The following is a 26,017-nucleotide window of genomic DNA, read 5'->3' as shown; positions in this document are numbered from 1 at the left end:
CCGCGAGTCCCGGCCCGCCTCGCGTCCGCCTCCTCAGCCCGCGCGCAGCATGGCGCCCCCCCAGGTCCTCGCGTTCGGGCTCCTGCTCGCGGCTGCGACGGCGGCAGTGGCCGCGGCTCAGAAAGGTGAGAAACGGAATTGTGGGGTTGGCCAGGCCGGGGTGAGGGGTGTGTTGGCCTCCGACGCCTGAGACAGACATTGTGGGGAAGGGGCGGGCGGCAGCGCCTTCCAGCCTGGAGACGGGACGGCGCCGGGGAGGCGGCGGGAAGGCGCGAGTGCCGGAGGCAGCATCCTCGCTTGGCCGCTTTGCACTCCTCTCTAGGGAAATGGCCCCGGTAAGGAGCGGAGGGCCAGACAGTGAACGGAATGGCCACGTCCGGGAATTCTTCGGTCTCTGAGTGTGCGACGAGGGCCGGAGCGCACTGGGCGTTCCGGAGTGGCCGAAACCAGCTCACGCTGGGACGGGAATCTGCGGCGTCGACTTGCTGGCCCGCCCCTCCTGGGGCACCTGCGACGGGTCCCGGATGTCGGTCTCGGGGCGGGGCCAGTTGGTTGCGGGGAGACCGCCGGGGCCGCTACTCACCTGCGCGTGCGAGAAGGCCCTCCTGGACCTTGACTACGAGGCATGCGGGTGTTTTCCTTTTTCTAACGATCATATAAGTAATGCCAAATTTATTGCCAAGGGAACCCAGAAACATCGATAACCGGAAAGAGTAAAAAAACCATAATCTGGCCACTTCGAGAGAATACTATAATTAATTATACTTGGGTATATTTTTCTTGTAGATACTGCTCTGAACATTATCCTAAGCCTAAACATATAGTTTTATATCCTGATTCCTCCCACCACCACTACATCACATCCAGAGTTTTTCCATTTTCTTTAGTCTTGAAAAACAATTTAAATGGTGACAGAACAAATCTATAGATTGGAAAGTCACACCATTATACAAGTGTCAGACATGTAGTTCGATTCCAGTTTTTCTTACTCTGTGATACACATCTTGATTGCTAGTAAGATTTGTAAGATGGTGGCTAGAGGTGACATGACAATTGGCTAAAGATTTCTGGAAAGGCTTTTATAACCCTCACCAGCAGGGCACGGCCTAATTCATTACACTTTTAAAATAATGCTGTTTAACCAAGTCGTGATTTTCTAGCTTCTGTCTGGGGATAAATACTTAAATGGCTTTAAAGTGATGATAAGTGCTATAGGCCTGTGTTCAGAAAGTCTTACTTAACCTGATTGGTTTGTTAAATTTCACATTGGGCATGAAAAAGATGCTTTGAGCAAGTTTAGTATAGTGCTGCATAAGATTTGAACTTTTTGAGGACAGCCACTGTACTTTCTTCCCCTTTTGTGACCCCAGTATCAAGTTCAGTGCTGGTCAGATTATATAGGTGATTCATATTGATTATAACTTAAACAGAGAAAAGTTAAAGCCAACTTGGTACATGAGGGATCAATATTAAAATTCTTTGATTATACTTGTTTTTGTTTTTAATGATTGCACTCTCAGCTCGACAAATAAAAGGAATGAGGAGGGCTTGCCAATTTGAAGTTAAGGTAAACTGTAGATAGTAAAGGGTGTAACTGTTAAACTGACATCAATACTCAGGATGGGCAGCTTAGTATTGCTTTCAAAATTGAGTACCAGAGTTTATTTAGTTTAGTTAGGAAACACATATAGAGGTGCCCCCAAATTCACTTGAAAGTACAATTTTTCTAAGATACAGTATAGTCCAAGGGTTGAATATGTTCCCATTGAGACCCAAAGCAAGCATCTCTTGTTTAGAAAATGAGGGGTGGAGTGAGCTATTCACAAATCCTAGAATTGGAATTGTTGATTTTGGGAAAAGACTGAATGACAGGTTTATCTCAGTAGAACAGGGAGGAGGGAAGGAGCTGACACTGGGAGTCTCATAAAGGCAAAGCTGAATATGATGTTTGGAAGGCTGTGTTCTTGGTTTAAAAAATCAAAACTGGAATGCGTGCAAATTAGACTATATTTTTATATAATATATACAAACTGTTTAGTGTCAGCCACTCAAATTATAGCCGAAAAATAAAATATTTCAGGACCACTTTTTAAGGCTTTGTAACTTGGAGTTTATTGTCAAAATATAATTTAGGTGGGACACCAGAGTTGATAGTTGGATTCACATTTTAAAATGTTTTTTTAATTTTTTAGAATGTATCTGTGAAAACTACAAACTGACCGCAAACTGCTCTGAGAACATAGATGGTCAATGCCACTGTATTTCACTTGGTACACAACATTCTGTCATTTGCTCAAAATGTGAGTAGAATATCCTCATTGCCTTAAACTTTATTTTGACTTATATTTCTTTAACAGACATGTTTTGAGTTGGGAAGCCTTTTACTGGCTCAAATCTGAATCATGTTATTTCGTCTAAATTACTCATACATGAAGCTTCTTATCTTTAGAACGCGACTGTGGAAGATAAGCCTACAGTAATCTCTGGCCTTGGGAGTTTGGAATTAAATTAAATTTTTTTTTCCCTTAAGGATAAAACGGCATTTATTTTTCAGTTTGACATTAAGCTTTCTTTGCAGTGGCTACCAAATGTTTGGTGATGAAGGCAGAAATGTCTCACTCAAAGTTGGGGAGAAGACTAAAACCTGAAGATGCTATCCAAAATAATGACGGGCTCTACGATCCAGACTGTGATGAGAATGGGCTTTTTAAAGCCAAGCAGTGCAATGGCACCACCACGTGCTGGTGTGTGAACACTGCTGGTGTCAGAAGAACGGATAAAGACACTGAAAAATCCTGCTCTGAACGAGTGAGGACCTAGTGAGTTGGGCTGCCTGTATTTTTTTCATGTTTTTCAGATTCGTTTAAACTTATTTTTGAATATGTAATTTGATTTCATGATTTGGAGTTCAAGAGAGAAAAGGGTGTACAGTGAAAAGTCTCCATCTCACCTCAATCCCCTAGCTACTCAGTTTAGCTCCATAGAACTGATGTCACCAGTTTATTCCTTAGCCTTCCAGAGATATTTTATAAATTTACTAGCAATATATTTTTAATTTTTTTCTTATGGTAGCATACTGAACATAATTTTCCTTTTATATTATTACTTAACACTTACTATTTTAAAGTTGGATTAGTATGAAATGTATATGAATGATTTTAACTATGTGTTTACTCATTTATGTTTTAAAGTGAGATATGGTTGTCTTAGGGATTATGTAATGAAAAGGAACAGAAACACACTCAAGCTAGCATAAGCAAAAAAGAATTTATTAGAAAGGGCTAGAAACTAGAAAGATATCAAGACCAAAGCAGGCACAAACCGAGGCAGGCACGCTGTATGCTTCTGTCTTTTCGAGCTTCAAGGTGACTTTTCTCTGTTTCTCTCAATATCTTTCTGTGTCTTCACTTGAACGTAGCCCAATGTGACCAACTAAGCCTTGACTTCACATGACCTTGTGTGTTGTGGCCAGAGGCCAGAGGGTCAGTGTTAGAGTGTTCCCTCCTGGATGAGTTCTTTATGAAAGATGTACGAGGGCCAGGGAAGAAATTAAAGACATATCTATTACATAAATCCTTTTTGTTAACTCTACGGTTGTTCCACAAAAGTTTGAGTTGTTATAATACTCAGTTGTTATAATACTGTCTTTTTACTTTACAGCTGGATTATCATTGAACTAAAACACAAAACAAGAGAAAAACCTTATGATATTCAAAGTTTACAGACGTAAGTGCTATTAAATACATTATATTTGTACAGTTGGTGCTTGACTCTTCCATCCTATACTATTAGAAAAACTAAAACTGTCTCAGTGCTTTTTCATATTTCTGAAAAATAAGACACCATACATAATTTTAACCTTATTTTGAAATAGAATCGCGAGAGTAATACAGATTTTTGTAATATTTTTTACTTGGATTCACAAATGAACATTTGCCACATTTTCATTTTTTTATGTGTATGTATGTATGCATATGTGTGTTTATTTCTGTATTTATCTAAGCATGTATAAATATTTTTTTCTAGAACCATTTGAGAGTAAGTTGTAAACACCATGCTCCTTTACCCCTAAATACTTCAGTGTATCTTTTCGTAGAAACAAAATGCATTCTTTTACATAACCACTATACAGTTATCAAATTCAGGAAATTTAATGTTATACCATATTGTGCCAATTTTCCCAATATTATTCTTTGTAGCAATTTTTTATCCTCTGATCCAGGACCCAGTCTGAGATCATGCATTCCATTTAGTTGTTATGATTGTTTAGTCTCTTTTAATACGGAATACTGTTTTGGTCTTTGTCTTTCATGACATTGATATTTTTGAAGAGAATGAACAAGTTGTTTTAGAGAATGTCCATCAAATTTGGATTTGACTGATTCCTCATAATTAAGTACAGGTTATACATTTTTCACAGAAAAACTATTTAAGTGATGTTATGTGCTCCTAAGTACTTTATATCAGGAGGTACGTGATGTCAGCTTGTCCCTTTATTAGTGTTAACTGTGGTTAAGGTGGTGCTTGCCAGGTTTCTCCACTATTCGGTTACCATTTCTTCTTTTTAATTAATAAATATAATCAGTGGGCAGATACTTGATACCCCTATTTCTAATCAAAGTGGAACTCAACAATTTAGCATCAATGGATGATTCTAGCCTGAATCAATGATTATGATAGTCGAAAAATGGCCTAAAATTTTCAACAAGTTTGGTTAATGACAACTCTAGACATTGAGCCATTTGCTTAAAGAGTAGTGCTTCTTAATGTTGTGTAGCACAACCACTTTTTTTGAAAACACAATTTTTCATTATTTACAGTGCACTCAAGAAGATAATCACAACTCGTTATCAACTGGATCCAAAATATATCACAAATATTCTGGTAATTTTTTTTTTTTTTAAGTAAGCTTTAGCAGAAAGTTGGTGGAGTAGTATGATTTGAGTCTGATATTTGGTAGTGATTAAACTGCATTTGATCAGCCTTGAGCGCTTAATAAAGCAAATTTCTTCTTTTGTTTTTCTTCCATAGCCTTTGAAAACCTCAGTTTACCCTTAAAGAAAATGTAGTATCTCTTAGTATCCCTAACACATGCCAGTTTTCTCACCTTAGAAAACCTTTCTCGGTGATTACTTTTGGTACATACTTACTTTAGAGTGATACCTAGCTCCCATCTTCTCTGGTTTAAGTAGCTAGTCCTTAACCAGTTAGTCCTTCCTTAACTTTTCTAATTCTGGTTGAACATGCTTGAATAGTGTGATGGAACTCTTTTAAGGCAGTATGAATTTATTCTTAAATTCTTCTAGATTAAAACTGTTGTAATTTTTAAAAAGACTTTTTGGAAAGAATATACTTATTTGATTCCAAAAAGCAGAACATGGTAAATGCGTGCTACATTTTGGATTGAATTTCTTCAGCATTTTAGTTTTAAAGTAGTTCTAACCAAATAACAGTGCTTTAATATCTTGTTTTAAAATCTTTTCAAGAATATAAAATTCCCTTGAAAAGAAAATATGCATTATAATTTCCTTTGTTTGCATTGCTGTCTGATTTCTCTTGGATAGATTTACAGACCTCTCAAAGATTTTGTAATTATTAATGATAAACTCAATTATCTACTAATGGAAAGGAACAATGACACATGTAGGTTAGAGAAAAACACTGAATGTTCTGATTATTGAACAATGATATTTTCTTATAATTTTGATTATATTACTTTTAATAAATGTGTTTTTCAATTCCTTCCCACCCCTTTCCCCAGTATGAGAATGATCTTATCACTATTGATCTGATGCAGAATTCTTCTCAGAAAACTCAGAATGATGTGGACATAGCTGATGTGGCTTATTATTTTGAAAAAGATGTGAGTATAATCTTCCTTATTTTATTCCTTTGTATAGAAATCTAATATCTATCATGCCTTAGTAGATTCAAGACCTTTCATCATCTGTTTCTCCACTTACAGATCAACCATATCTCTATTCTCCAAGTGATTCTTGTGATGCAGTTTATGTTGTCTTTCCTGTCACACACATGTACCTTTCTTATACACCTTTCTTACTCATTTGTATATTTACACCTTTTTATCAAATTGTTTTGTCTAAAATATCTTCTCATAATTCTTACCTATTAACTCGTTGGTAGTTATTTAGTTTGTGTGTATACCTTTTCCCTATTATCATTTCCGTGAATAAGCAGCTATGTGAGAAATGCTTTATAACTGTTGTGATGACATAATTTGTTTACGCTTTAATATATTATGGAAGGAGGGTGGCGGATAGAAGGAAGAAGATAAAATAAGATTGGCCATGTATTTATAATGGTTGAATCTGGTTATAGGTACATGGGACTTCATTACAGTATTCTTTCTGCTTTTGTATATGTTTGGAAATTTCCCATAGGAAAGTTTTTTCCAAGTTTCAAAGTAAGAGATTGTTGTCACTGACACCACGAAGATTCTTGGCAGCAGTTCTTTTGGTTTGTAATTGGCATGTAATTCCATGTGGCCAGGTTTTCTTAAATATTTTAAATTGCTTGTCTCCTCATTATAGGTTAAAGATGAATCCTTGTTCCAGTCTAAGAAAATGGATCTAAGAGTAGATGGGGAACAGCTGGATCTGGATCCTAGTCGAACTGCAATTTACTATGTTGATGAAAAACCACCTGAATTTTCAATGCAGGGTCTAAAAGCTGGTATTATTGCTATCATTGTGGTTGTGACAATAGCAGTTATTGCTGGAATCGTTGTGCTGGTGCGTATAGAACAAGTAAAATTTCATTTAAGGGTATACTCTTTCAAGAAAAGGTGACAATATGAAAAAGCTACATCCATGTTCCAAAACATTAGTGAAACAAAAATCTCCATCTTTTTATAATTCTCTTAAGTGAGTGAATCAGCCCCTTTTTTATAAAACACTCACCTTATGATGCAAAGAAGGATACTAATCTGAGAAAAGCTTGTAGCTGAGCATCTCACAGGTCAGTTATGTTGTCATCAATCTGAATTGAAACAACAACACAAATTAAGGTTAGGATAGAAAGGAGTTAAAAGTGATAAATATGAAGCAACAATTCTAAATACAAGATTAGCAAATAGAATTTAGCTACGCTTCAGAAGAAGAATGTACCACCTGAACAAGCAGGGTTTATTCTAGAAATATAAGAATGCTTTATCAAAAAATCTTACAAACATAACAGGATTCAGAAATAGATCTGAGGATATATGGGAACTTACATTTTCAGGTCATCGGAATTATCACACTTGGTTGTCCATCTGGAAGAAAACAAAATTCCTATTTCATCCCACCAGGGCTGACCATACTATCCAGCTGTGTGTGGATGGCACATCCTGGGGCACATGGATGTGAAAGGAATTGGGCATTGCACCCATGTTGTACAAAATCCAGATGAATTATTGTTAAAAATGTTTTTAAGTGTTAAAAAAGATTTTTAAAATTTCAAAATTTAGGAAATATTTATATACCCTTGTGGTAAAGGAAGCCTAGTAAAGCAAAAAATCTGGAATTTGTGAAGGAAAAGATATATATTTGACTTCATTGAAATTAAATATTTTGTACAGCAAGATATACTGTAAGGTAAAAAAAAAACATTGATAGGCTGGGGGAAAATATTCATGTAAAACAAAGGTATTAAGCATAATATGTAAAGAATTCTTAATGAGGAAACTAAAGAAAGGATGTCAACTGGTATGGATAGACAGTTTACAGAAGAGGAATTCTAGATGGCAAATTAACATGTGAAAGATTAATCATAGAAATCTAATTGTCCTGTATTAATGAAAGCACAGGTACATAAGGAAGCATGGTCAAGGTTGCGTATTCCAGTTTTGCTAGTAAGGGTGAATCTGGAAACAACCTGAGCGTACGTCAGTAGGAGAGTGGATGAGTAAATTGTGGTATATCCGGGCTGTGGAATAAAGTAGCTATTAAAAAGGATAAGTTCAATCCATAGGTTTTGATCTGGTAAAGTTTCTATGATGATACCAGTTGTGCAAAAATATTGCATGATATATGTTTATACATGTTTGTATTAGGATAGAACAAGAGGTAGAAGACTGCAAACCAGGCAGTTAAATTTCATTAAAGACAATTCATTGTTTATACATTTTTTTGGTTCGTTTCACTGGTTGCTGTCCATTTTTTTTATTTTTAGTTTAGTAGTAAATGTTAATTTAAGAAACAATGTCTATAGATAGCTTTTTAAATTTGTTCAGATAGGAATTATATCCATTAAAAGCATGTATGTCACTTCAGACCAACTTTTTGTTTGGGTAGCAATCCTAAAATAGTAATTATTTTTCATCCATCCAGGTTATTTCCAGAAAGAACAGAACGGCGAAGTATGAGAAAGCTGAGGTAAACTGATTACTTAGTAAAAAGGCCCTTGGTTAATCTCTTACTCCTAATAATCAGTGTACCTTCCTAGACACTGATAGGTCTCAATTATACTGGGGTCCATTTATAGTATGGGTCTTAGGTCTTAGGGACAATCTTACAATTATTTTTATTTTATGTTTAGTGGAATCTTTTAGAGGCATACTGTAGTGGATTCACATTAGAGAAACTCAGTGTTACTAATGACCTGACATTTGTATGCCAGTGAAATAACAGTCATCAAAAATAGACTTATCTGTGTCCTAGTAAATCTATTGTATACTAACTAGTTATGTACACTAGTGTGAAATCAGTGTGAGATTGCTAGTGTGTTTCAGTCACTTGGAATTTGATATGAACACTTGTCCCTGAACCCTATCAATTACATTTTCAGTATACCCACCACTTTTTGTACATTTGTGTGTTTATAACTGTATATGTGCTGTTTACTTGTATTATACCAAATAACAAATGTAAAACAATATTGAAAGAAATCTAATGGAACTATAAAGTCCTAACATTATCTTCCTATACTATAGTCAGTCATCTAGCTTACGTGGTTTGGTGACCACAAGTTTAGGAAACTGTCCCTGAACTGAATCATAATAGAAAGTCAGAATGACAATGTAGTGTTGTGATTAAGAGCATTGTAGAGCTGAGTTTTGACCACTTATTTGTTGGCTAAGTCATTTAATTTCTTTAAGCCTCCATGTTTCTTAACCTGTAAAGTGGGGATAGTAGTACAGACCTGTTATGAGGAATAAACGAAGTAATCTGTGTAAAGTGTTGGTCCCATGCTTGCCACAGAGCAAAATGTTTGTTAACTGGTAGTTGTCACCATGTCTCAGTTCTGCCTATAACTAATTGTGTGACCTGGAACTAGTCACTTAATTCTGAATTTCACTTTCCTCACCTATATAAAATACAAGATTGAGAGTAGAAAATAAATTGGTTATTCTTAGATGTAAAAATGGTATACATTTAATAAAAATCTTATCCATTCTTAAAGATCTAGCTTACCTGCTGCCTTCCCCTTGTCACATTAGCCATCCTATCTCTAAATAGCAATTTGGATTATGCATTTAATGTGTGCTTCCTTGTGATATAGCTTTCTTTTTTTAAAAATTTTATTTAAACAGTTATGAATATGGAAGTCATTTTGCTTTCCTCTTTATTTTTTTTTAACTTCAGAATGAACAAAAGATTGGAAAATTATTAAAATTTTTTTTCTTTTTTTTTCTATTTCAGATAAAGGAGATGGGCGAGATGCATAGGGAACTCAGTGGATAAATACTGTAATTTGAATAGTAACTACAAGAAGGGAAATTAGCAAATGGACTCAGATTACAAATATATGAGTGTGAGACAAAGAAATCTTTGAGGACTACTTTTGTTGACATATATTTGTAATGGTGATACCTATATTCAAAATATAAGTAGCTTGAAATTGACTTTACCAATCTTAAAATTTGACCACAAATGTCATATATATGAGATCTGATATCCCAGAATCTTTTAGTCTCAGAACTTTGACTGCATAGTTAAAATTATTTATACATAACACTGAAGAGTCCATTAAATATGCTTCCACAGTAGGTTTTGAATGACTACTATCTCATCCATTTGTGATTAAAACCTGCCTTCCTATTTACTTCGAGTCTTGTACATATACACCTTTTTTATGAACTATAAAATAAAACATTTTAAAACAGTTTCCTAATTTTGTTTGAACTATATTGAATCAAATTTCCTAATTATATACATAATATGGTAAGAAATGCTGTGAATGCTAACTAAAAATTAATTTTGCATGAGTACTTCTAATCATGTATATTCAATATAATATGTATAACATGTAACTGCTACACAGAAAAATATGTTTTATTCTGAACGAATCTGAGATTCTGTTTTAGACAGATTGGCATTTTGGCAGACCCTAACACCTTGAGGCAGATGTGGAGAATGTTGTGAACCAGGAATTCTATGGTTGGTTGGGTTAGAAGTACATTTCCAACATTTTATAAAATGAATAATTATAGTACGAATACATTTTATATGAAGTTAAAGAAATATTTTCCTTTTGATAGAAAATTTAAAAATGTGAAAAGAACATTAAAGAATATGTAAAAAGTAGATTTAAACGTGATTTTTATTCCTTCTATAGTAGGCAGAATTCTAGAATGGACCCCAAGATTTCATACCCCTGATGTATATGCCCTGTGTAGTCTCCTCCCCTAAAGTGTGGGCAGGGCCTGTGAATACGATGGGCTGCCAAAATAAATTCCATTATGTGGCAGAGGTGAAGGGATTTTGCAGATGCAATTAAGAATCCTAATCAGTGGACAAAAGGGAGATTACTGTGAGTGGGCTTGACCTAATCAGGTGAGTCTTAAGAGTATCTAAAATAAAGAGAAAAGAAGTGGAAACAGCAGAAGCGCTCTGTTAGCCTTAAAGCAAACCCCTGTTGTGGAAAGGGTCTCCTGTTAGAAGACAGCAGGCCTTCAACTCTAGATGCTGAGGGCCTCGGTCCCAGAACCCCAGAAACTGAATTCTGCCAATAACCAGTGAGCTTGGAAGAGGACCCCAGTTCCAGATGACATCAAGCCATGGTGGACATCTTTACCAGTGTTGAGATCTTGAGTAAAAGACCCAGTTATGCTATGCTTGGACTCCTGACCCTTGGAAACTGAGATTAAATATTTATTGTCTTAAGATGCAAAATTTGTGGCAATTTATGCAGTGATAGAAATTACTATAGCCAGTAGAAACTAATGAGAACTTTAAAGATAATAGGAATAGATATTTATATGCACATAAATACTAATAAAAATTGTGTGCCTTTTCTCCTGTTAATCTGCCTTTTGTCAGTTTAATTTACAAGCTCCTAGTCATTCAATCTAAGAAGGTAAAGTTTTTTTCCTCCCTAACAACAGTTTCAGTAGATAGAACATCATCTCACAATTCTTACCCATCATCTTAAAACATGTCCTACCCCTACCACCACTTTAAAAATCTCCACTGATTTATGCTTCTAAACTGCACAAATACTCTGCACAGGAGGGTGTTTAGCTCATAACCTGAAAGGGATTTTTTTCAACCTTGTTCATCTTTAAAGACCAGAATAAAATCCACTGCCCTCACCGAGATTAATAAAATCTCCCTCCTATAAGGCCCTCACATCCCACTCTGTAAACTCTTTTTTAAATTTCCTTGAGAAGCTTATGTTTTGACATTTTCTATAGCCCTTCACATTACTTTGATTGTCCTCTGAGTGCTAAACAGATCTGACTTCAGACAGATCAGGGCAAGTATGGGAATTCTATTTTTAGAATTAATAGACTGAATTGATAAGAGGGGAAAAAAAGTCTGGCTGGGGGTGTGATGATAAACAGTAAAAGCTTTTTACAAAAGATTAATACTTTCAAAGCTATTAATTCATTTGATCCCCACATGAACCCCAGAAGTAGATAATCTAATTACCATGCTGTCTCCTTCGGAACTCGCAATTTAGAACATGAAATAGGGGAGAGACAGAATGACACTGAAGATCAAGTTATAATATAGAAGCGGTTATTGTGATGTACAGCTCATTCATTTACATTTCTTGCACACCTAGTATGTGCCAGGCCCTATGGCACACACGTTATGCATACAGAATCTGAAACAAGACTGAACTCTAGCTCTCACTAGCTCTGTGATAAGGCAAGTTACTTCACACCTTCAAGTTTTAGTTTCCTTATCGTAAAATAATAGTTCCTAATTCTTAGAGTTGCAAAGATTAAAACAGTAAATCTGAAAATAATGAAAACACCAAGGAGTCTAAATGCTGATGAACATTAGTCATTATTATTAACTATAAATATACCCATCCCTGTCCTTTACAGGTGTTTAGTAAGAGAGACTGAACATTTCTAAAACAATGCAGCAAATATTATGATAGTGATGTGAATAAGATGGTACCCCAGAAGATAATGCAACTAATTATACCTGGGGAGACTGGGCAGGTTTCTCTGAGACCTTTGAGCTGAGGACTGAAGGATGGCTGGGAGTTTGCTACACAAAGGTCCTGGAACAGCCAGGAAGGGCCATTCCAGAGCAGAAACTCAAGCAAGTTTATGTTTGAGTCACACATGTTGAGAGGCAAGGGGGAGTTTATTGCCCTTGATCATAGAGTTTGGATGAGAGGAGGGAACACTGTAGGAGTGCTGATGTAGGAGATGTTGCTGGAAAGGTAGTCAGCAGTCAGATGATTCCAAACATTTTCTGCTTCAGAAGGGATCTGAATTTTAACCTGTAGGCCAATGATTTCTAAACTGAGCGAATTATGAGGCACACTTAGGAAGCTTTTTAAAAGATCTCAAGACCCCACCTTCAGAAGTTCCAACCCATTGTATGTGGATGGCACCCGGAATTAGTTTGAAAAACCCCCAGGGTAATTCTACTTGCTGGGTTTGGGTCTGCTTCCAAGGGTGAAGGGTGAACCAAACAGGAAAGTACTATACTTTTCTAAGGCAGGTAACTGTGCAGAACCTCTTTCAGGTCTTTGCTTAACATTTTTGAAAAGTTTCAACCCCTCTTCCCCTTTCCCATTTTTTTTTTTTAACCTAAACGCTTATCTTCTAACATACCATTTAGTTTACTTCCTGTATTATCTGAACTCAGTTATTAGAATGTAAGCTGAACAAACGCAATGGTTTTTCTTTTCAGTAGTGATCCTTAGATCCTAAAAGGGTCTGGCATATAGCAGGCTATAAATGTATTTTCGAATGAATCAATCAATCAAGAAGTGGACTTAATGAGAGATAATTTATATAGTACAGAGCAATAAGGAGGTTGTGGAGAAAAAACCTGCAACCTTGATGTTGGCAGTTTGCTTAAAAAAGAAAAATGGTGGCAGTCGGGGGAGAAAGGGGCGCAGGTTTTAAAAAATACTGGGATGGAAAAGAAGGCTAGTTTTTCCTTGTCTTCAAGTTTCTTTCTGATTCCATTCCCACGCTTCCGGGTACGTAATAAACGCAAAACTTGCCTGACCGTCCCACCTGACCGCCTACCCTTGCTACCCATTCACCTGGGTTTCTAGCCTGTGCAGCAGAGAAAACGCGAACTGGATCCTTTTAAGCGTGGGCATCCGCCAGGGTCGGCGCACGACCTAGGCTCAAGCATGCGCAGTAGACAGTCACCAGCGTGCGCGGGAAGCTGGGCCGCGTCCGATTGTGATTGGCTGCGGCGACGGGCTCCCACCCACCGAAGCGCAGCTCTGGACTCTGATTGGGCGGGCCTCAAAGGCCCGACGCCGCACGGGGGGCGGGGGAGGGGAGGCGGGAAACAGCTTAGTGGGTGCGGGGTCGTGCAGTTTCCAGAGGCTTAGGAGAGACTCCGAAATGGCGGTGCAGCCGAAGGAGACGCTGCAGCTGGAGAGCGCGGCAGAGTTTGGCTTTGTGCGCTTCTTTCAGGGAATGCCGGAGAAGCCGACCACTACGGTGCGCCTCTTCGACCGGGGCGACTTCTACACGGCGCACCGCGAGGACGCGCTGCTGGCCGCCCGGGAGGTGTTCAAGACCCAGGGGGTAGTCAAGTACATTGGGCCGGCAGGTGAGGACCGGGATGGCGCGGCCCCGGAGGGACTCTGCGGAGTGGGCTCCATAGTGGGGGGCGGGGACGTGGGTGCCCTGTGGGGGAATTGCGCTTTCTCAAACGCTGCCTGAGTAGGACGGGGCGTCATCCGCCCCCTGCCCTGCCTCTTCCCTGAGTCTTTTCCTCTGTTCCTCTGTAGCTGCCCCAGAGCCGAACTAGTAACGGACACGTAGGGACCGTTCACTACGTGCCAGATGTGCAAGGCGTTTTAATAATTTTTCTATTCAATTTTGCAGTAGTCGCATGGGGTTCTGCTCCACGGCTCCGCCTGGGCCCAGGGAATCTCATCAGAAGTGGGATTTAGAATAGAAAGGGGGTTTGGGAGACCATTTTATGTCACTAATATCTCTCGCACTCTCGATTTATACCGCCCGGCCAGCGCCCAGAAGCAGTGTCGCCAAGCGGTCAGGATCGCGTAGTCTGAGCCAGATTGCTTGGAGGCAAGTTGCGGCTCTTCAGTTTACTGTGTGACCGTGGTATAGCAGTGTATGTGCCTCATTTTAGCATTCAGAGCCTTCTGTAATTCAGCCCCGTCTCTCCAATATCATCTCTCCCTGGAAAGCTGCAAAGTTTTCACCTTACGTGGGCCGAGTGTTTAGATGTTTTATGTTGATCTCTCCTCCTTGACTCCATTGTGATAGCGGAAAGAGCATTCTAGGGGGAGTAACGAGTTTTGAGTTTCTAGGCATGCTTCTGCCACGTGCAGATGGGATGTTAATGATAAAAGATGTTTAATTCATTAGATAGAAATTTATCGAGTGTTGACGTGTCAGGGTTGTGGTTACTGGGAGTACGCAGATGAAAAGGCAGTATCTTGGGTAGCTTTCTTTTCCTGTTCCCCTTATTTCACACCAGGATGTCAATCCTACTTCCCATCTAGTTTAACTTAAAGCATATGGTCCAGCTCTTAACCAGAAAGTAGCTGCACTTCAGATGCTCCTTGATAAATATAACTTACCATGCACAGTCACCCAATGTGTCATGAAAACTCCTTGGAGAGACATAGTATCTTGGAAGGATAACCTTGGAGGTTGAACACTTACCTGTAGTAATGGAGGTAGGCGGAGGCCATGGGAGGGAGGGAGGGAGGGGGGGAGGGATATCACCTTATTTGTGTTTTCGCTCCACCATCACCACTGTTGTGAATTTGAGTTCTGTTTAATGTGTCAGTAAAAAGACTGAGCTATTGCTCTGGAAAATTCTAATGGGGCCAGTCAGATAATGTTGATATGCAGAGTAGTCAAATGGGGTTTATATATCTGAAGAGTGCTTGTTCATCCTGTGGGAAGCATTCAAATTCAAATGCTTTAAAACTGCCAGCCAGGCAGTTGTGTTGGCTTATCCTACTGGACTGATGATTTAAGAGCTGTTTAAGAATTATGCCAGATTATTGTGTTTTTTTCTTTTCCCCAGAATTGTTTTTGCTGGGTTGAACTTTTACATTTTGCCTTCTAAATTGAAGGACAATATGAAAAAGTGTTTTGAAACTCATTGCTGTGTTTATTGGAAGTAGCTGACAGTATTCACAATGGCATTTATAAGTGTTTCTAAGAGAATTTTCTATGATTTTTGTATTAACTCTAATTCAGTGCTTTCCTTGAGCGATTTTTGTTGTTGATGATGATGACAATATTCGTCATATGAATAATGTTACATGGAATTCAGCCAAATGGGCTAATAGGTTTTGCCAGTCATTCTGGTTTGCTTGAGACTGAGGGGACTTCTGGGACGCTGGACTTTCGGTACGAAAACTGAGAAAGTCTTAGGCAAACCAGTATGGTCACCCTATGTGCTAGGCAAAATTTAAATGGGACCTACCATTTCACTCTGAGGTTCTGATCCTGAGAGAGTGTTAGTTGGGAGATGTGAATCTGCTGCATCCTGGAGAGGTCTTAATTTCTGCATATGCCTATGAGAATGTGAGTACATGTCTTGATGAATGGGATTCCAAGGTAAATATAATATTCGTGCAACTTGTTTTTAAATGCAACCTAAAGAAAGAGCAGGCTAGTAAGTCTAAGAAAATGTAGCTATCTTGAACTTACTGAGTTGAAAATTGATAGCCTAAATGGTATTTTGAATTAATTTTAAAGATTGGGAGATTTCATGAAAAAATTTAGATATTGAGCTTTTGAAAAATCTGCACAATTGGAAACTGCAGAACTATTTCTGCAATTCACTAGTAGATTGGAGCTGTGGAGCTGAGCAGTGGGTTGGAGCTCCTCCTGACCTAGTGAGTCTAGCTAGAGCCCTCTTTTTACCTGATGTACTTTCCTCATTTTGTCAGTTTCCACCATTTCATATGGTCTCTTATAAAGTTGTTTGTAATCTGTCAGCTCTTCTGTTAGTTTCCTTTGCTCATTTGTTATGCTTGATCTTGGTAGACTAGTTGTTTGCTAGTCCTTGGTTAGATCATGAGGAATGTTCTAGGGAAGAACTTTAGGCAAGATTTGAGCCAGTTTTCACGGAATCTGTGCCAGTGGGAATTCCTCTCTAACACTAATAACTAATTAACTGATACTGAAAGTATCATCTGTGTCTCAAGTGTTGTACAAAATCTTATTATATTATGTAATTAATCTTTATGCTTATTTGTATTTGATGTGTACTTGGTACGATCTGTTAAATTTAGGTTAAATCTTTCATAAGGTCTAGTATTGTCAAATAATCTACAAGTATTGTCTTTAAGTGAATAATTGGTATTATATGAAAATTGAGTTGATTCCATTTGATGGTGAGGATGATTTTATTTATTTTTGTAAAGAAATTGGTATTTGCAAATCCCAGCTAAGCTGAGACACTATTTTCCATCTAAGATGGGTTCTTTCTCAGTATTGATATTTTGGACTGAATAGTTAATCATTTAGAGGGGCTGTCCTGTGCATGTTTAACAGCATCCCTGGCTCCACCCACGAGATTACATTAGTGTTCCCCCACCACACCCCACTTGTGACAACCCAGTTGTCCGCTATGGGAGCAAGATCACCCCTACTTAGTTGAGGACCTGTGATCTAAGATGAAGACCAGAGAGTTCGAAAATTGTTTTGACTGGATAGGGGAAATAAAGTATATGTAGTCATACTTCGTGAATGGTATTGTTAACTGACACAACCAACCAGGGGGGTAGTCCGGTAATATTTATCAAAATCACACATATATTTTAATAAAATTAAGTTTTAGGACTTTATCTCACAGATATACTCACATGCTTGGAGAATGAAAAACATACAAGATTGTTATATAGCACTGTTATAATAGCAAAGACTAAAAACAATCTATATGTCCACCAGTAGGAGACTAAATTATAGAACATCCTTAGAGTCATTGGATTGTTTACAGCTATAAACTGAAAGAAGCTGATTAAGTACTGCTAGAACAATTTTAATTTAACAATTAAAGTTAAAAATATCAAGATACAGAATAATGTGTATAGTATGCAACTATTTTTAGAAAAGGAAAAAAGTAATGCTTTATATTTACTGTGTGTGCATAGACTGGGCATATGTTTTATAAACTGATAACACTAGAGTGGTGAATGGAGACTCTGCTGTACTTTTTTGAACCTTTGAATTATGTGAATATATTACCTGGAACATTTTGTAATGAATAAGGACTAATTCATTTTTTATGGACCTTTTGAAAAAAATTCTATACAAATACTATATAGTTATTGTATAAGACTTGTATTCAAACTTGTGAAAAACAAAATGAGAAAGAATAAGTAAGGTTACTTATATATCTTTACTCATTCTTTTGTCTTCATATCTTACTAATTTTTATTTAGCTCATAGGCTCCACAGGAGCAGGGGGGCTATGTCTATTCACCATTTTATACTTCAGCGAAAGTCCCTAGGATATATAATAGTGCTTGATAAAGTTTATTGAATGAATGAATTACTGAGAGAATAGTTGTGGCTTGGGCAAGGGAACATTGTGTTAGGTACTTGCAACACATTAAATCTGTAACATAGTTTTAATTTTTTTTTTTTTTTTTAGGAGCAAAGACTCTAGAGAGTGTTGTGCTTAGTAAAATGAATTTTGAGTCTTTTGTAAAAGATCTTCTTCTAGTTCGTCAGTATAGAGTTGAAGTTTATAAGAATAGAGCTGGAAATAAGGCCTCCAAGGAGAATGATTGGTATTTGGCATTTAAGGTAATTATCTTTTCAATTTATTTTTTTAAGAATAGATAAAAATTAAAATTTAATGTAATTCTACTGTGTTTTAATATTTTAACAAGGTGTGATAGCAAAACGCTTTGAGAAACTTTAATATTCTTTAGCATTTTTTTTAAATTACAGTTTAATAGCAGCTCAGAAATTTAGTAGATCCTTATTATGAGTGCAGACACGATGATCTTTGTCACTGTTCCTGAAACATAAATGATAAATAGCTGTTAAAGTTGAATACAACATTAAAGATTTGACTTTACTGTTTTTGAAGTAATTTCACAAATTTACAATATTCTAAATATCCCTATTTTACACATTTATAATGTGTACATGCCTTACTCTTCCATTAGATTATAATTTTTTGGAAGTCTGGAACTTTAATGGTTATATTCTGTGGTGTGCCCAGAAAGGCTCGTTGACGTGCATGCTTCTAATGCCTTCAAGGAGATAGTGCTATTTTCTTTTATTTAATATCTGTCTTCCTTACTAGTCTGTAAAAGTCATGGTTTTGTTAGTTCATACAAACCTGCACGGAATAGGTTCTCAGTAAATACTGGAAGAAATTAATGGTTAAAATGTTACTGGGAATGTGAGATTTATTCTTTAATCATAGAGGAAATAAGCATGTAGTAAGGAGGACAGGGCTCTGGGCTGTAGTTAGCAGTTTTCATTTCTTCTCCTTTGCTCTTTTCATTTCTCTGTTTGACCTTGATAAATTTCCCAACCTTTTCCTATATCTTTTTCTTCATAAACAGTAAAATTTGGAGGTTTTCTTTAAAAACTTTTTTATTATTATTAATTTAAAATTAGGAGGTTTTAAAGAAGCTTTCCCACTTGAAAGTCCTGTGAGTTTTTTCTTGTGCAGTTTAACGTACTATTTAAACATTTGATGTTGGTATTGCTTCAAATATAATATTTTCAATCTTCATTCCATATCCTCCTCCCCACCCCCCAATTTGTAAATGTAGACATTTACCGAAGATTATATCTGGGAGAATTTAGCATTCTACATTATGGAAATTCTGGGAATTTTCATTGCTACTATACTGAGAAAAGTGGATCTTTAAAAGTTTTAGCCTATGTCTTGAAAGATTTTAATAGAAAACTGAGGATACCACAAAATGGTATATTTTGTCTCATTCCTCACAGAACTCAATTAGTAACAACAAAAAAATGTGGAATCATAAGTTCAAATGATTACCATGATTATCAGTCTCTCACACCTTGTTCCTTTATATCATATTAGAATCCTGCAAAATGAATTCTTTTTAATTCCTTTTAGGTTAGGGGAAAAAAATGTTAAAATATGTATCTTTATCAGGTTAAAAAGGTGGCATCTTCATCTTGACATTTAAGAAATTCAGATCTAAAATTGTTAAAACTAATTTATTTTTACATTTTTTAGCTTATTGATTTTGTCGTAAAGTATTGGTGATACTTGAAATAGTTGATCTCCATGATTGATTTCTTCGTATGTTCAGATCAGAAAAGGACCTTGGATACCATCTAGTTTAGGATTACCAGTCGTATCATTTTCAAGGATTCCCAATTTTATTAGCAATTTTCTTATCTACTGGTTCACTTTTGAGAGTTTTTTAAAGGTGTCCTTTATAACCTGTGCATGTAATTCCAAAACATGTATGTGAAAATATGATGTTTACATTTATTATCAAATCAGTGCTTTTTTTAATTTGAATATCCAGTAATAATTTTCCATTTTACTTGGGATCCAAATTTTAGTCAACAATCCGTAGTTATAAGAGATTCAGAATCATATTGTGAAAAGATAAATTATTTTCATGGTTTTGATGCTAATGACATTTAAGAACTATTGATGGCTACTTGGTTGCTTAAGTTTGGCTGTCATTGTTCTTATTGGACTATTTGTGACTATATCATGTTTCATACCATGGTTATCGGTTGCCCCAGAATACCTCATATTAACAGCAACTTATCAGTTGGTCAGGTTGAAATATTTAGTGTCACCTGCTGACTTGTCTAGACAAAAGCAAAGAACTTGACCCTTTTTACAATAGAGATATTTAACCTTTTTGAAATATTGAAAATAGGTCAAGGATCCTTTATTTGGAAATCACCAATTTAGAACAATCTGTATTTTACACATAAATATACAGAGAGGTAACTTTTCAAGGTCAGTATTTAAGCTAATAATACTCCTCTCCTATATGGTATAGCTACGTAGTGATATCTGATATGTGCAACCAATGGATAGTTTGGCAAAGTGTAAAAATTTAAGCAAAGTATTGACAGGATTATTACTTTGGGTTCCTTAATGATTATGTATGTATAAATCTAGCTGCCATATTTCAAACCATAATTACTTATGATACCATTATTTTTAGATGTGCTCAAGTGTTCTGAAAATAATTGAAAAAGCAGAAAGGGTATTTTATAGAAAATTGATAATTATGGAATATATGGTTATAAGCAATTTTTTTTTTTTTTGTAAGTAAACATTTTGTTAATAAAATCTTCCAGGTTGGGTAATTCTTGTTCACTAGTAAAATTTTAAAGTACATTCAACAGTTTCTTAAACTTTTTCTTTGTTTTTGCTTAGGCTTCTCCAGGTAATCTTTCTCAGTTTGAAGACATTCTCTTTGGTAATAATGATATGTCAGCTTCCATTGGTGTTGTGGGTGTAAAAATGTCAACAGTTGATGGTCAAAGACAGGTTGGAGTTGGGTATGTTGACTCCATACAGAAGAAGCTAGGACTGTGTGAGTTCCCTGATAATGATCAGTTCTCCAATCTGGAGGCTCTTCTGATTCAGATTGGACCAAAGGAATGTGTTTTACCAGCAGGAGAGACTACTGGAGACGTGGGAAAACTGAGGCAGGTAAGAGAATAAAGTCTAGCTATAGAGGAGAAACCAAGCCTAGAAAGGCTCTTAATTAACATGATACTGTTTTCTTTAAGGGAAAAAAATTATTTAAAAGTAAAAAAAAAATTTTAATCTAATTACAGTAATGTTTTGTTTTGAGGGATGTCTTGTTGTTTATCTTTGACAGAAACTTTGTGTCTTTAATAGGACTTTAGAATAAGCTCTTTCTTATTTAAGACTCATTCTACCTCCGCTCATTCCTCCTCTCTCCCTCCATTCCTTCCTTCCAAAAGAGTTAACAGAATCCAGGCATAAAAGGTCTGAATCAAATCATAATTGATAAAAGGAATGCTTTCACAGTTCAGGGGGGGAAAAGAGGTGATTTAGGGCCTAAAAAAAATAAAACCGTTACCACGTTAGCATGGATATTTATCAAAAAAATAAGATGCAATTCTTCAGGATTATTTTTAATAGTTTGAGTGGAACTTCAGCCTCATTTTACTGATTCTTTTAACAAAATTCTGATTATGCCATTTGTATAAGTGTATGGTTTATTATTTAGATATTTCTTAAGGAGTCTTGCTTGTATTTCCTAAGGATTCTTTTGTTTTTTTTTTGTGGGCCTCAAATACCATAAGAACTGCTTGAGAGATAATAAATCAGCGATGGGCATTTTTAGCATAGGTAATATCTAAATAACTTTCTAAGACTATTATTTTAAGTTTAAGTTTTAATTATAAGTTTATACTATTGTGACTATTTTTTGAAAGCTTTATGTGAACATAATTTTAAATATTCATGAAAATTTAGTTTGTAGATTTTTAAAAATATGTGTTAATACATAATATGTTTTATCAATGTCTTGCATGTTGTGTAAAACTTTAAGGTGGGGTAGGAATTTGTTATCTGTTGTCACTTTATATTTGTCATTGTTATGGTTTTCTTAATGCTTTTCTCATTTTTTTTCCTCATAGTAATTTAAAATATTTTTTGTAAAATAGGTTATTCAAAGAGGAGGAATTCTTATCACAGAAAGAAAAAGAGCTGACTTTTCCACAAAAGATGTTTATCAGGACCTCAACCGGTTGTTGAAAGGCAAAAAAGGAGAACAGGTGAATAGTGTTGTCTTGCCGGAAATGGAGAATCAGGTATGTGGATTACAAATGTGAATTTATCTTAAGTTATAATAGTGACTTTTTAAGAATGATGTTCTGTCACATATATTTCAAACCTACACTGGAGATCACGGATATTAAGCTTACTTTATCCATAGTGAAGCTTGTGAAAAACTCAAGGAAATGACTAGAAAAATCTAAACATAACTTTAAATATAATTAATCATATTTACACAACATATATCCCTGGGGCGTGGAAGAGTTTTATGTGTTTCATGTTTCAAGTTTTATGTTGGTTTTATGTGAAAGAGTCTGATTACTGTCAGTTAAATATGTGAGATAGCATAGTGACTAGAGAGGGGAAAAGGCTTACCAAAGTTTTATCATGTACAAGCTGTAAATTACCTTTCTGAGAGGCAGTTTCATTATCTGTTAAATAAGACTAAAAATTCCTGTCTTAAGGATTGTCATGGAGATTAGGTAGTAATAAGGGTAGAAGTATATACAGCATATAATTGCATAAACAATTTGGTTCAAAATTGGCACTGGTTATATATGTTTAGTAGTAGAAATGAATATGCAAACAATATAACTGGGATTTTAGGTGTTTATAATTTATCTTATTCAACTCTTCAAGGTTGGTATGGCTTAAGAGATATTTTTATGGTAAAATATTGGAAACTTGACGAGATATTTGTGTGGGTTACCAAAATAAAATGAAAAATTCTATTGTATGTTTAAGACAACAGACTTCCTAATTTATAATTTTCAAAGTAGATTTCAAACTAGAATGAACTGAGGCTATTATGACTCATGATTTTGCAGTGATTGCTTATCAGTTAATAGTTTGATCCTTATAATTAGGTTTTTGTGTGATATAATCAGAAGCCAATATGGATGAGCAATAATTCCAGTATTAGAGAAATTTATCTTACTATTGAAAATCTGAAGAAGGTTTTAGGGTTACTGAAAAGTGTTTTTATTTGTACCTCCTGGTGACATAGGAAATTCTCATGACAACCTTATATATTTGGTAGAGTTTGGCAAGGTCAGCTACATTGCTATGTCATTAGTTAGGAAAAATACGTACATTTACACTGAATCTAGTATCAAGTATATTTTAATAAGTTTAATTTGTCATTGGGCTGTTAATTTGATATCCTGAGCTTCTTTTATGTTCAGTACAGGCAGGCATACCTCAGAGATACTGCAGGTTCAGTTCAGACCACCACAGTAAAGCAGATTTCTCAATAAAGCGAGCCATGAATTTTTTGGCTTCCCAGTGCATATAAAAGTTATTTTCACGCTATACTGTACACTATTAAGTATAATAGCATTATGTCTAAAAAAACAGAGTACATACCTTAATTAAAAATAACTGTATTGCTAAAATTCTAACCATCATGTGAGCCTTCAATGAGTCATAATCTTTTTGCTAGTGGAAGGTCTTGCCTCTATGTTGATAGCTGCTGACTATGGCTATGGCAGTTTCTTAAAATAACATAGTGAAGTTTGTCACATTCATTGACTTTTTCTTTCACAAACAGTTTCTCTGTACCATGTAATACTGTTTGATAGCGTTTTACCACAGTAGAACTTCTTTCAAAATTGGAGTATATCCTGTCAAACCCTGACACTTTATTGACAAGTTTATGTAATATTCAAAATCCTTTGTTGTCATTTCAACAATCTTCTCTTTGTTCATCTGTAAGAAGCAGTTCCTCCTCTGTTAAAAGTTTTATGAGATTGCAGCAATTCAGTCATATCTTCAGGCTCTGCTTCTTAGTTTTCTTGCTATTTCCACCACATCTGTAGTTACTGCCTTCATCGAAGTCTTGAACTTTTCAAAGTCAATCTTGAGGGTTGGAATCATCTTCTAAACTCCTGTTAATGTTGATATTTTCACCTCTTTCCATGAATTAGGAATGTTCTTAATGACATGTAGAATGGTGAATCCTTTCCAGAGGATTTTCAATTTACTTTGCCCAGATCCATCAGAGGAATCTATCCATGGCAGCGATAGCTTTAATAAATGTATTTCTTAGATAATAAGACTTGAAAGTTGAAATTACTCTTTGATCTGTGGGCTGCAGAATGGGTGTTGTGTTAGCAGGCATGAAACAACATTAATCTTGTCAGTATACTTCTGTCAGAGCTCTTGGATGGCCAGGTGCATTGTCAATGAATAATAACATTTTGAAAGGAGTCTTTTTTTCCTGAGCAGTAGGTCCCAATAGTGGGCTTAAAATACTCAGTAATCCATGTCGTAAATAGATGTGCTGTCATCTAGGCTTTGTTCCTTTTATAGAGCACAGGCAGAGTAGATTTAGAATAATTCTTAAGGGCCCTAGGATTTTTGGAATAAGCGAGCATTGGCTTCATTCAGCTTGGTCACCAGCCACTTCAGACCCTACCAAGAGAGTCAGTCTGTCCTGTGAAGCCAAGTATCGACTTCTCTCTAGCTATGAAACTCTTACGTGGACTCTTCTTCCAATATAAGGCTGTCTCATCTGCATTGAAAATTGGTTGTTTAGTGTGGTCACCTTCATTAATTAGCTAGATCTTCCAGAAAACTTGTTGCAGATTCTATATCAGCACTTGCTGCTTCACTTTGCACTTTTATGTTAAGGAGATGGCTTCTTTCCTTAAACCTCTGCTAGGTTCAGACTTTTCTTCTGCAGTTTCCTAACCTCTCTCAGCCTTTTGTAGACTTGAATTAGAGCCTTGCTTTGGATCAGGCTTTGGCTTAAGGGAATGTTGTGGCTGGTTTGTTCTGTCTAGACCACTAAAACTTTCTCCACATCAGCAGTAAGGCTGTTTAATTTTCTTATCATTCATGTGTTCACTGGAGTAGCACTTTCAATTTCCTTTGAGGGCTTTTTCTTTGCATTCACAACTTGGCTTAACTGTTAGGTGCAAGAGGCCTCAGTTTTCAGTCTGCCTTGGTTTTCGACATGCCTTCCTCACCAAGCTTAGTCATTTCTAACTTCTGATTTAAAGTGAAAGACATGTGACTCTTCCTTTCACTTGAACACCTAGAGACCACTGTAGGGCTATTTATTTATTTATTTATTTATTTATTAGAATTTATTAAGTTCTTTGGGGTAACATTGGTTAAGAACATTATAAGTATCCATGAAACAAAATAAGCACCTTAAAGACCCTTTTATGCTCCTTTAGTCATTACCCCCAACCCAGGATAACCCTGGTTCTTCTGACAATGTAGATTAGTTTATATTAATGGAATCATATAGTATATACTCTTTTGTGTCTGGTTTCTTTTTCAATATTATGTTTGTGAGATTTATCCATATTGTGCGTAGTTGTGGATTGTTTGTTCCTATATCTATTGTGTATTATTCCATAGAGTGAACATGGCAGACTATCCACTTTGCTGTTAATGAGCATTCAAGTATTTTTCACTTTTGGCTATTATAAACAGTGCTATTACAATAAATTTTCACTTTATGAAAATCCTTTTTTAATCTTAAGAGATTTAATTAAACTTTAATTTTTCTTGGTTTGGAAAGGAACAGCAAGGAAAATGATATGTTTGGAATTTATTTTTATTTTGCCATTTGTTTTAAAATCTCTAGAATTCTAATGATAGCAATCTTCCATTTTAAATTCTTAATCTTAGGTTGCAGTTTCATCATTGTCTGCAATAATCAAGTTTTTAGAACTCTTATCAGATGATTCAAACTTTGGACAGTTTGAATTGGCTACTTTTGACTTCAGCCAGTACATGAAATTGGATATTGCAGCAGTCAGAGCCCTTAACCTTTTCCAGGTAAAATAACAACAACAACAAAAACAAAAAGTACATGGATTAAAAATATTGAATGGTTAAAAAAATGATTTCTC

At 36.0% G+C, this 26,017-nt stretch overlaps 2 protein-coding genes across 2 annotated transcripts in view; both read left to right on the top strand.

Annotated features, from left to right (window-relative positions):
* Positions 1-6: 6 nt before the first annotated feature.
* Positions 7-10,113, top strand: EPCAM (epithelial cell adhesion molecule). Its single transcript, XM_011361317.2, has 9 exons — positions 7-125; positions 2,193-2,300; positions 2,579-2,819; positions 3,661-3,726; positions 4,821-4,884; positions 5,762-5,863; positions 6,552-6,752; positions 8,331-8,375; positions 9,642-10,113. The coding sequence occupies exons 1-9, from the start codon at positions 50-52 to the stop codon at positions 9,681-9,683; spliced, it is 945 nt and encodes a 314-aa protein (XP_011359619.1). The 5' UTR covers positions 7-49; the 3' UTR covers positions 9,684-10,113.
* A 3,550-nt stretch (positions 10,114-13,663) lies between these two features.
* The window catches only part of MSH2 (mutS homolog 2), a 67,499-nt gene continuing 55,145 nt past the window's right edge, over positions 13,664-26,017 (top strand). Inside the window, exons 1-5 of the mRNA XM_011361316.1 lie at positions 13,664-13,985; positions 18,024-18,178; positions 20,775-21,053; positions 22,040-22,186; positions 25,794-25,943. Of these exons, the coding sequence (XP_011359618.1) occupies positions 13,775-13,985; positions 18,024-18,178; positions 20,775-21,053; positions 22,040-22,186; positions 25,794-25,943 (942 nt within the window). The 5' untranslated portion in view covers positions 13,664-13,774. The remainder of the gene's footprint in view (positions 13,986-18,023; positions 18,179-20,774; positions 21,054-22,039; positions 22,187-25,793; positions 25,944-26,017) is intronic.

Source organism: Pteropus vampyrus, unplaced genomic scaffold (assembly GCF_000151845.1).
Source record: "Pteropus vampyrus isolate Shadow unplaced genomic scaffold, Pvam_2.0 Scaffold66, whole genome shotgun sequence".
Lineage (NCBI taxonomy): Eukaryota > Metazoa > Chordata > Mammalia > Chiroptera > Pteropodidae > Pteropus > Pteropus vampyrus.
Note: the sequence above shows the minus strand (reverse complement) of the source record. Positions and strands in the feature narration are given on the sequence as shown.

Bases quoted from the DNA above. Each gene is read 5' to 3' on its own strand.
- EPCAM (XM_011361317.2), top strand. From the start codon at position 50: ATGGCGCCCCCCCAGGTCCTCGCGTTCGGGCTCCTGCTCGCGGCTGCG. The intron at 4,885-5,761 runs GTAATTTTTTTT...CCCTTTCCCCAG, and splicing joins AATATATCACAAATATTCTG to TATGAGAATGATCTTATCAC. The intron at 8,376-9,641 runs GTAAACTGATTA...TTTCTATTTCAG, and splicing joins CGAAGTATGAGAAAGCTGAG to ATAAAGGAGATGGGCGAGAT.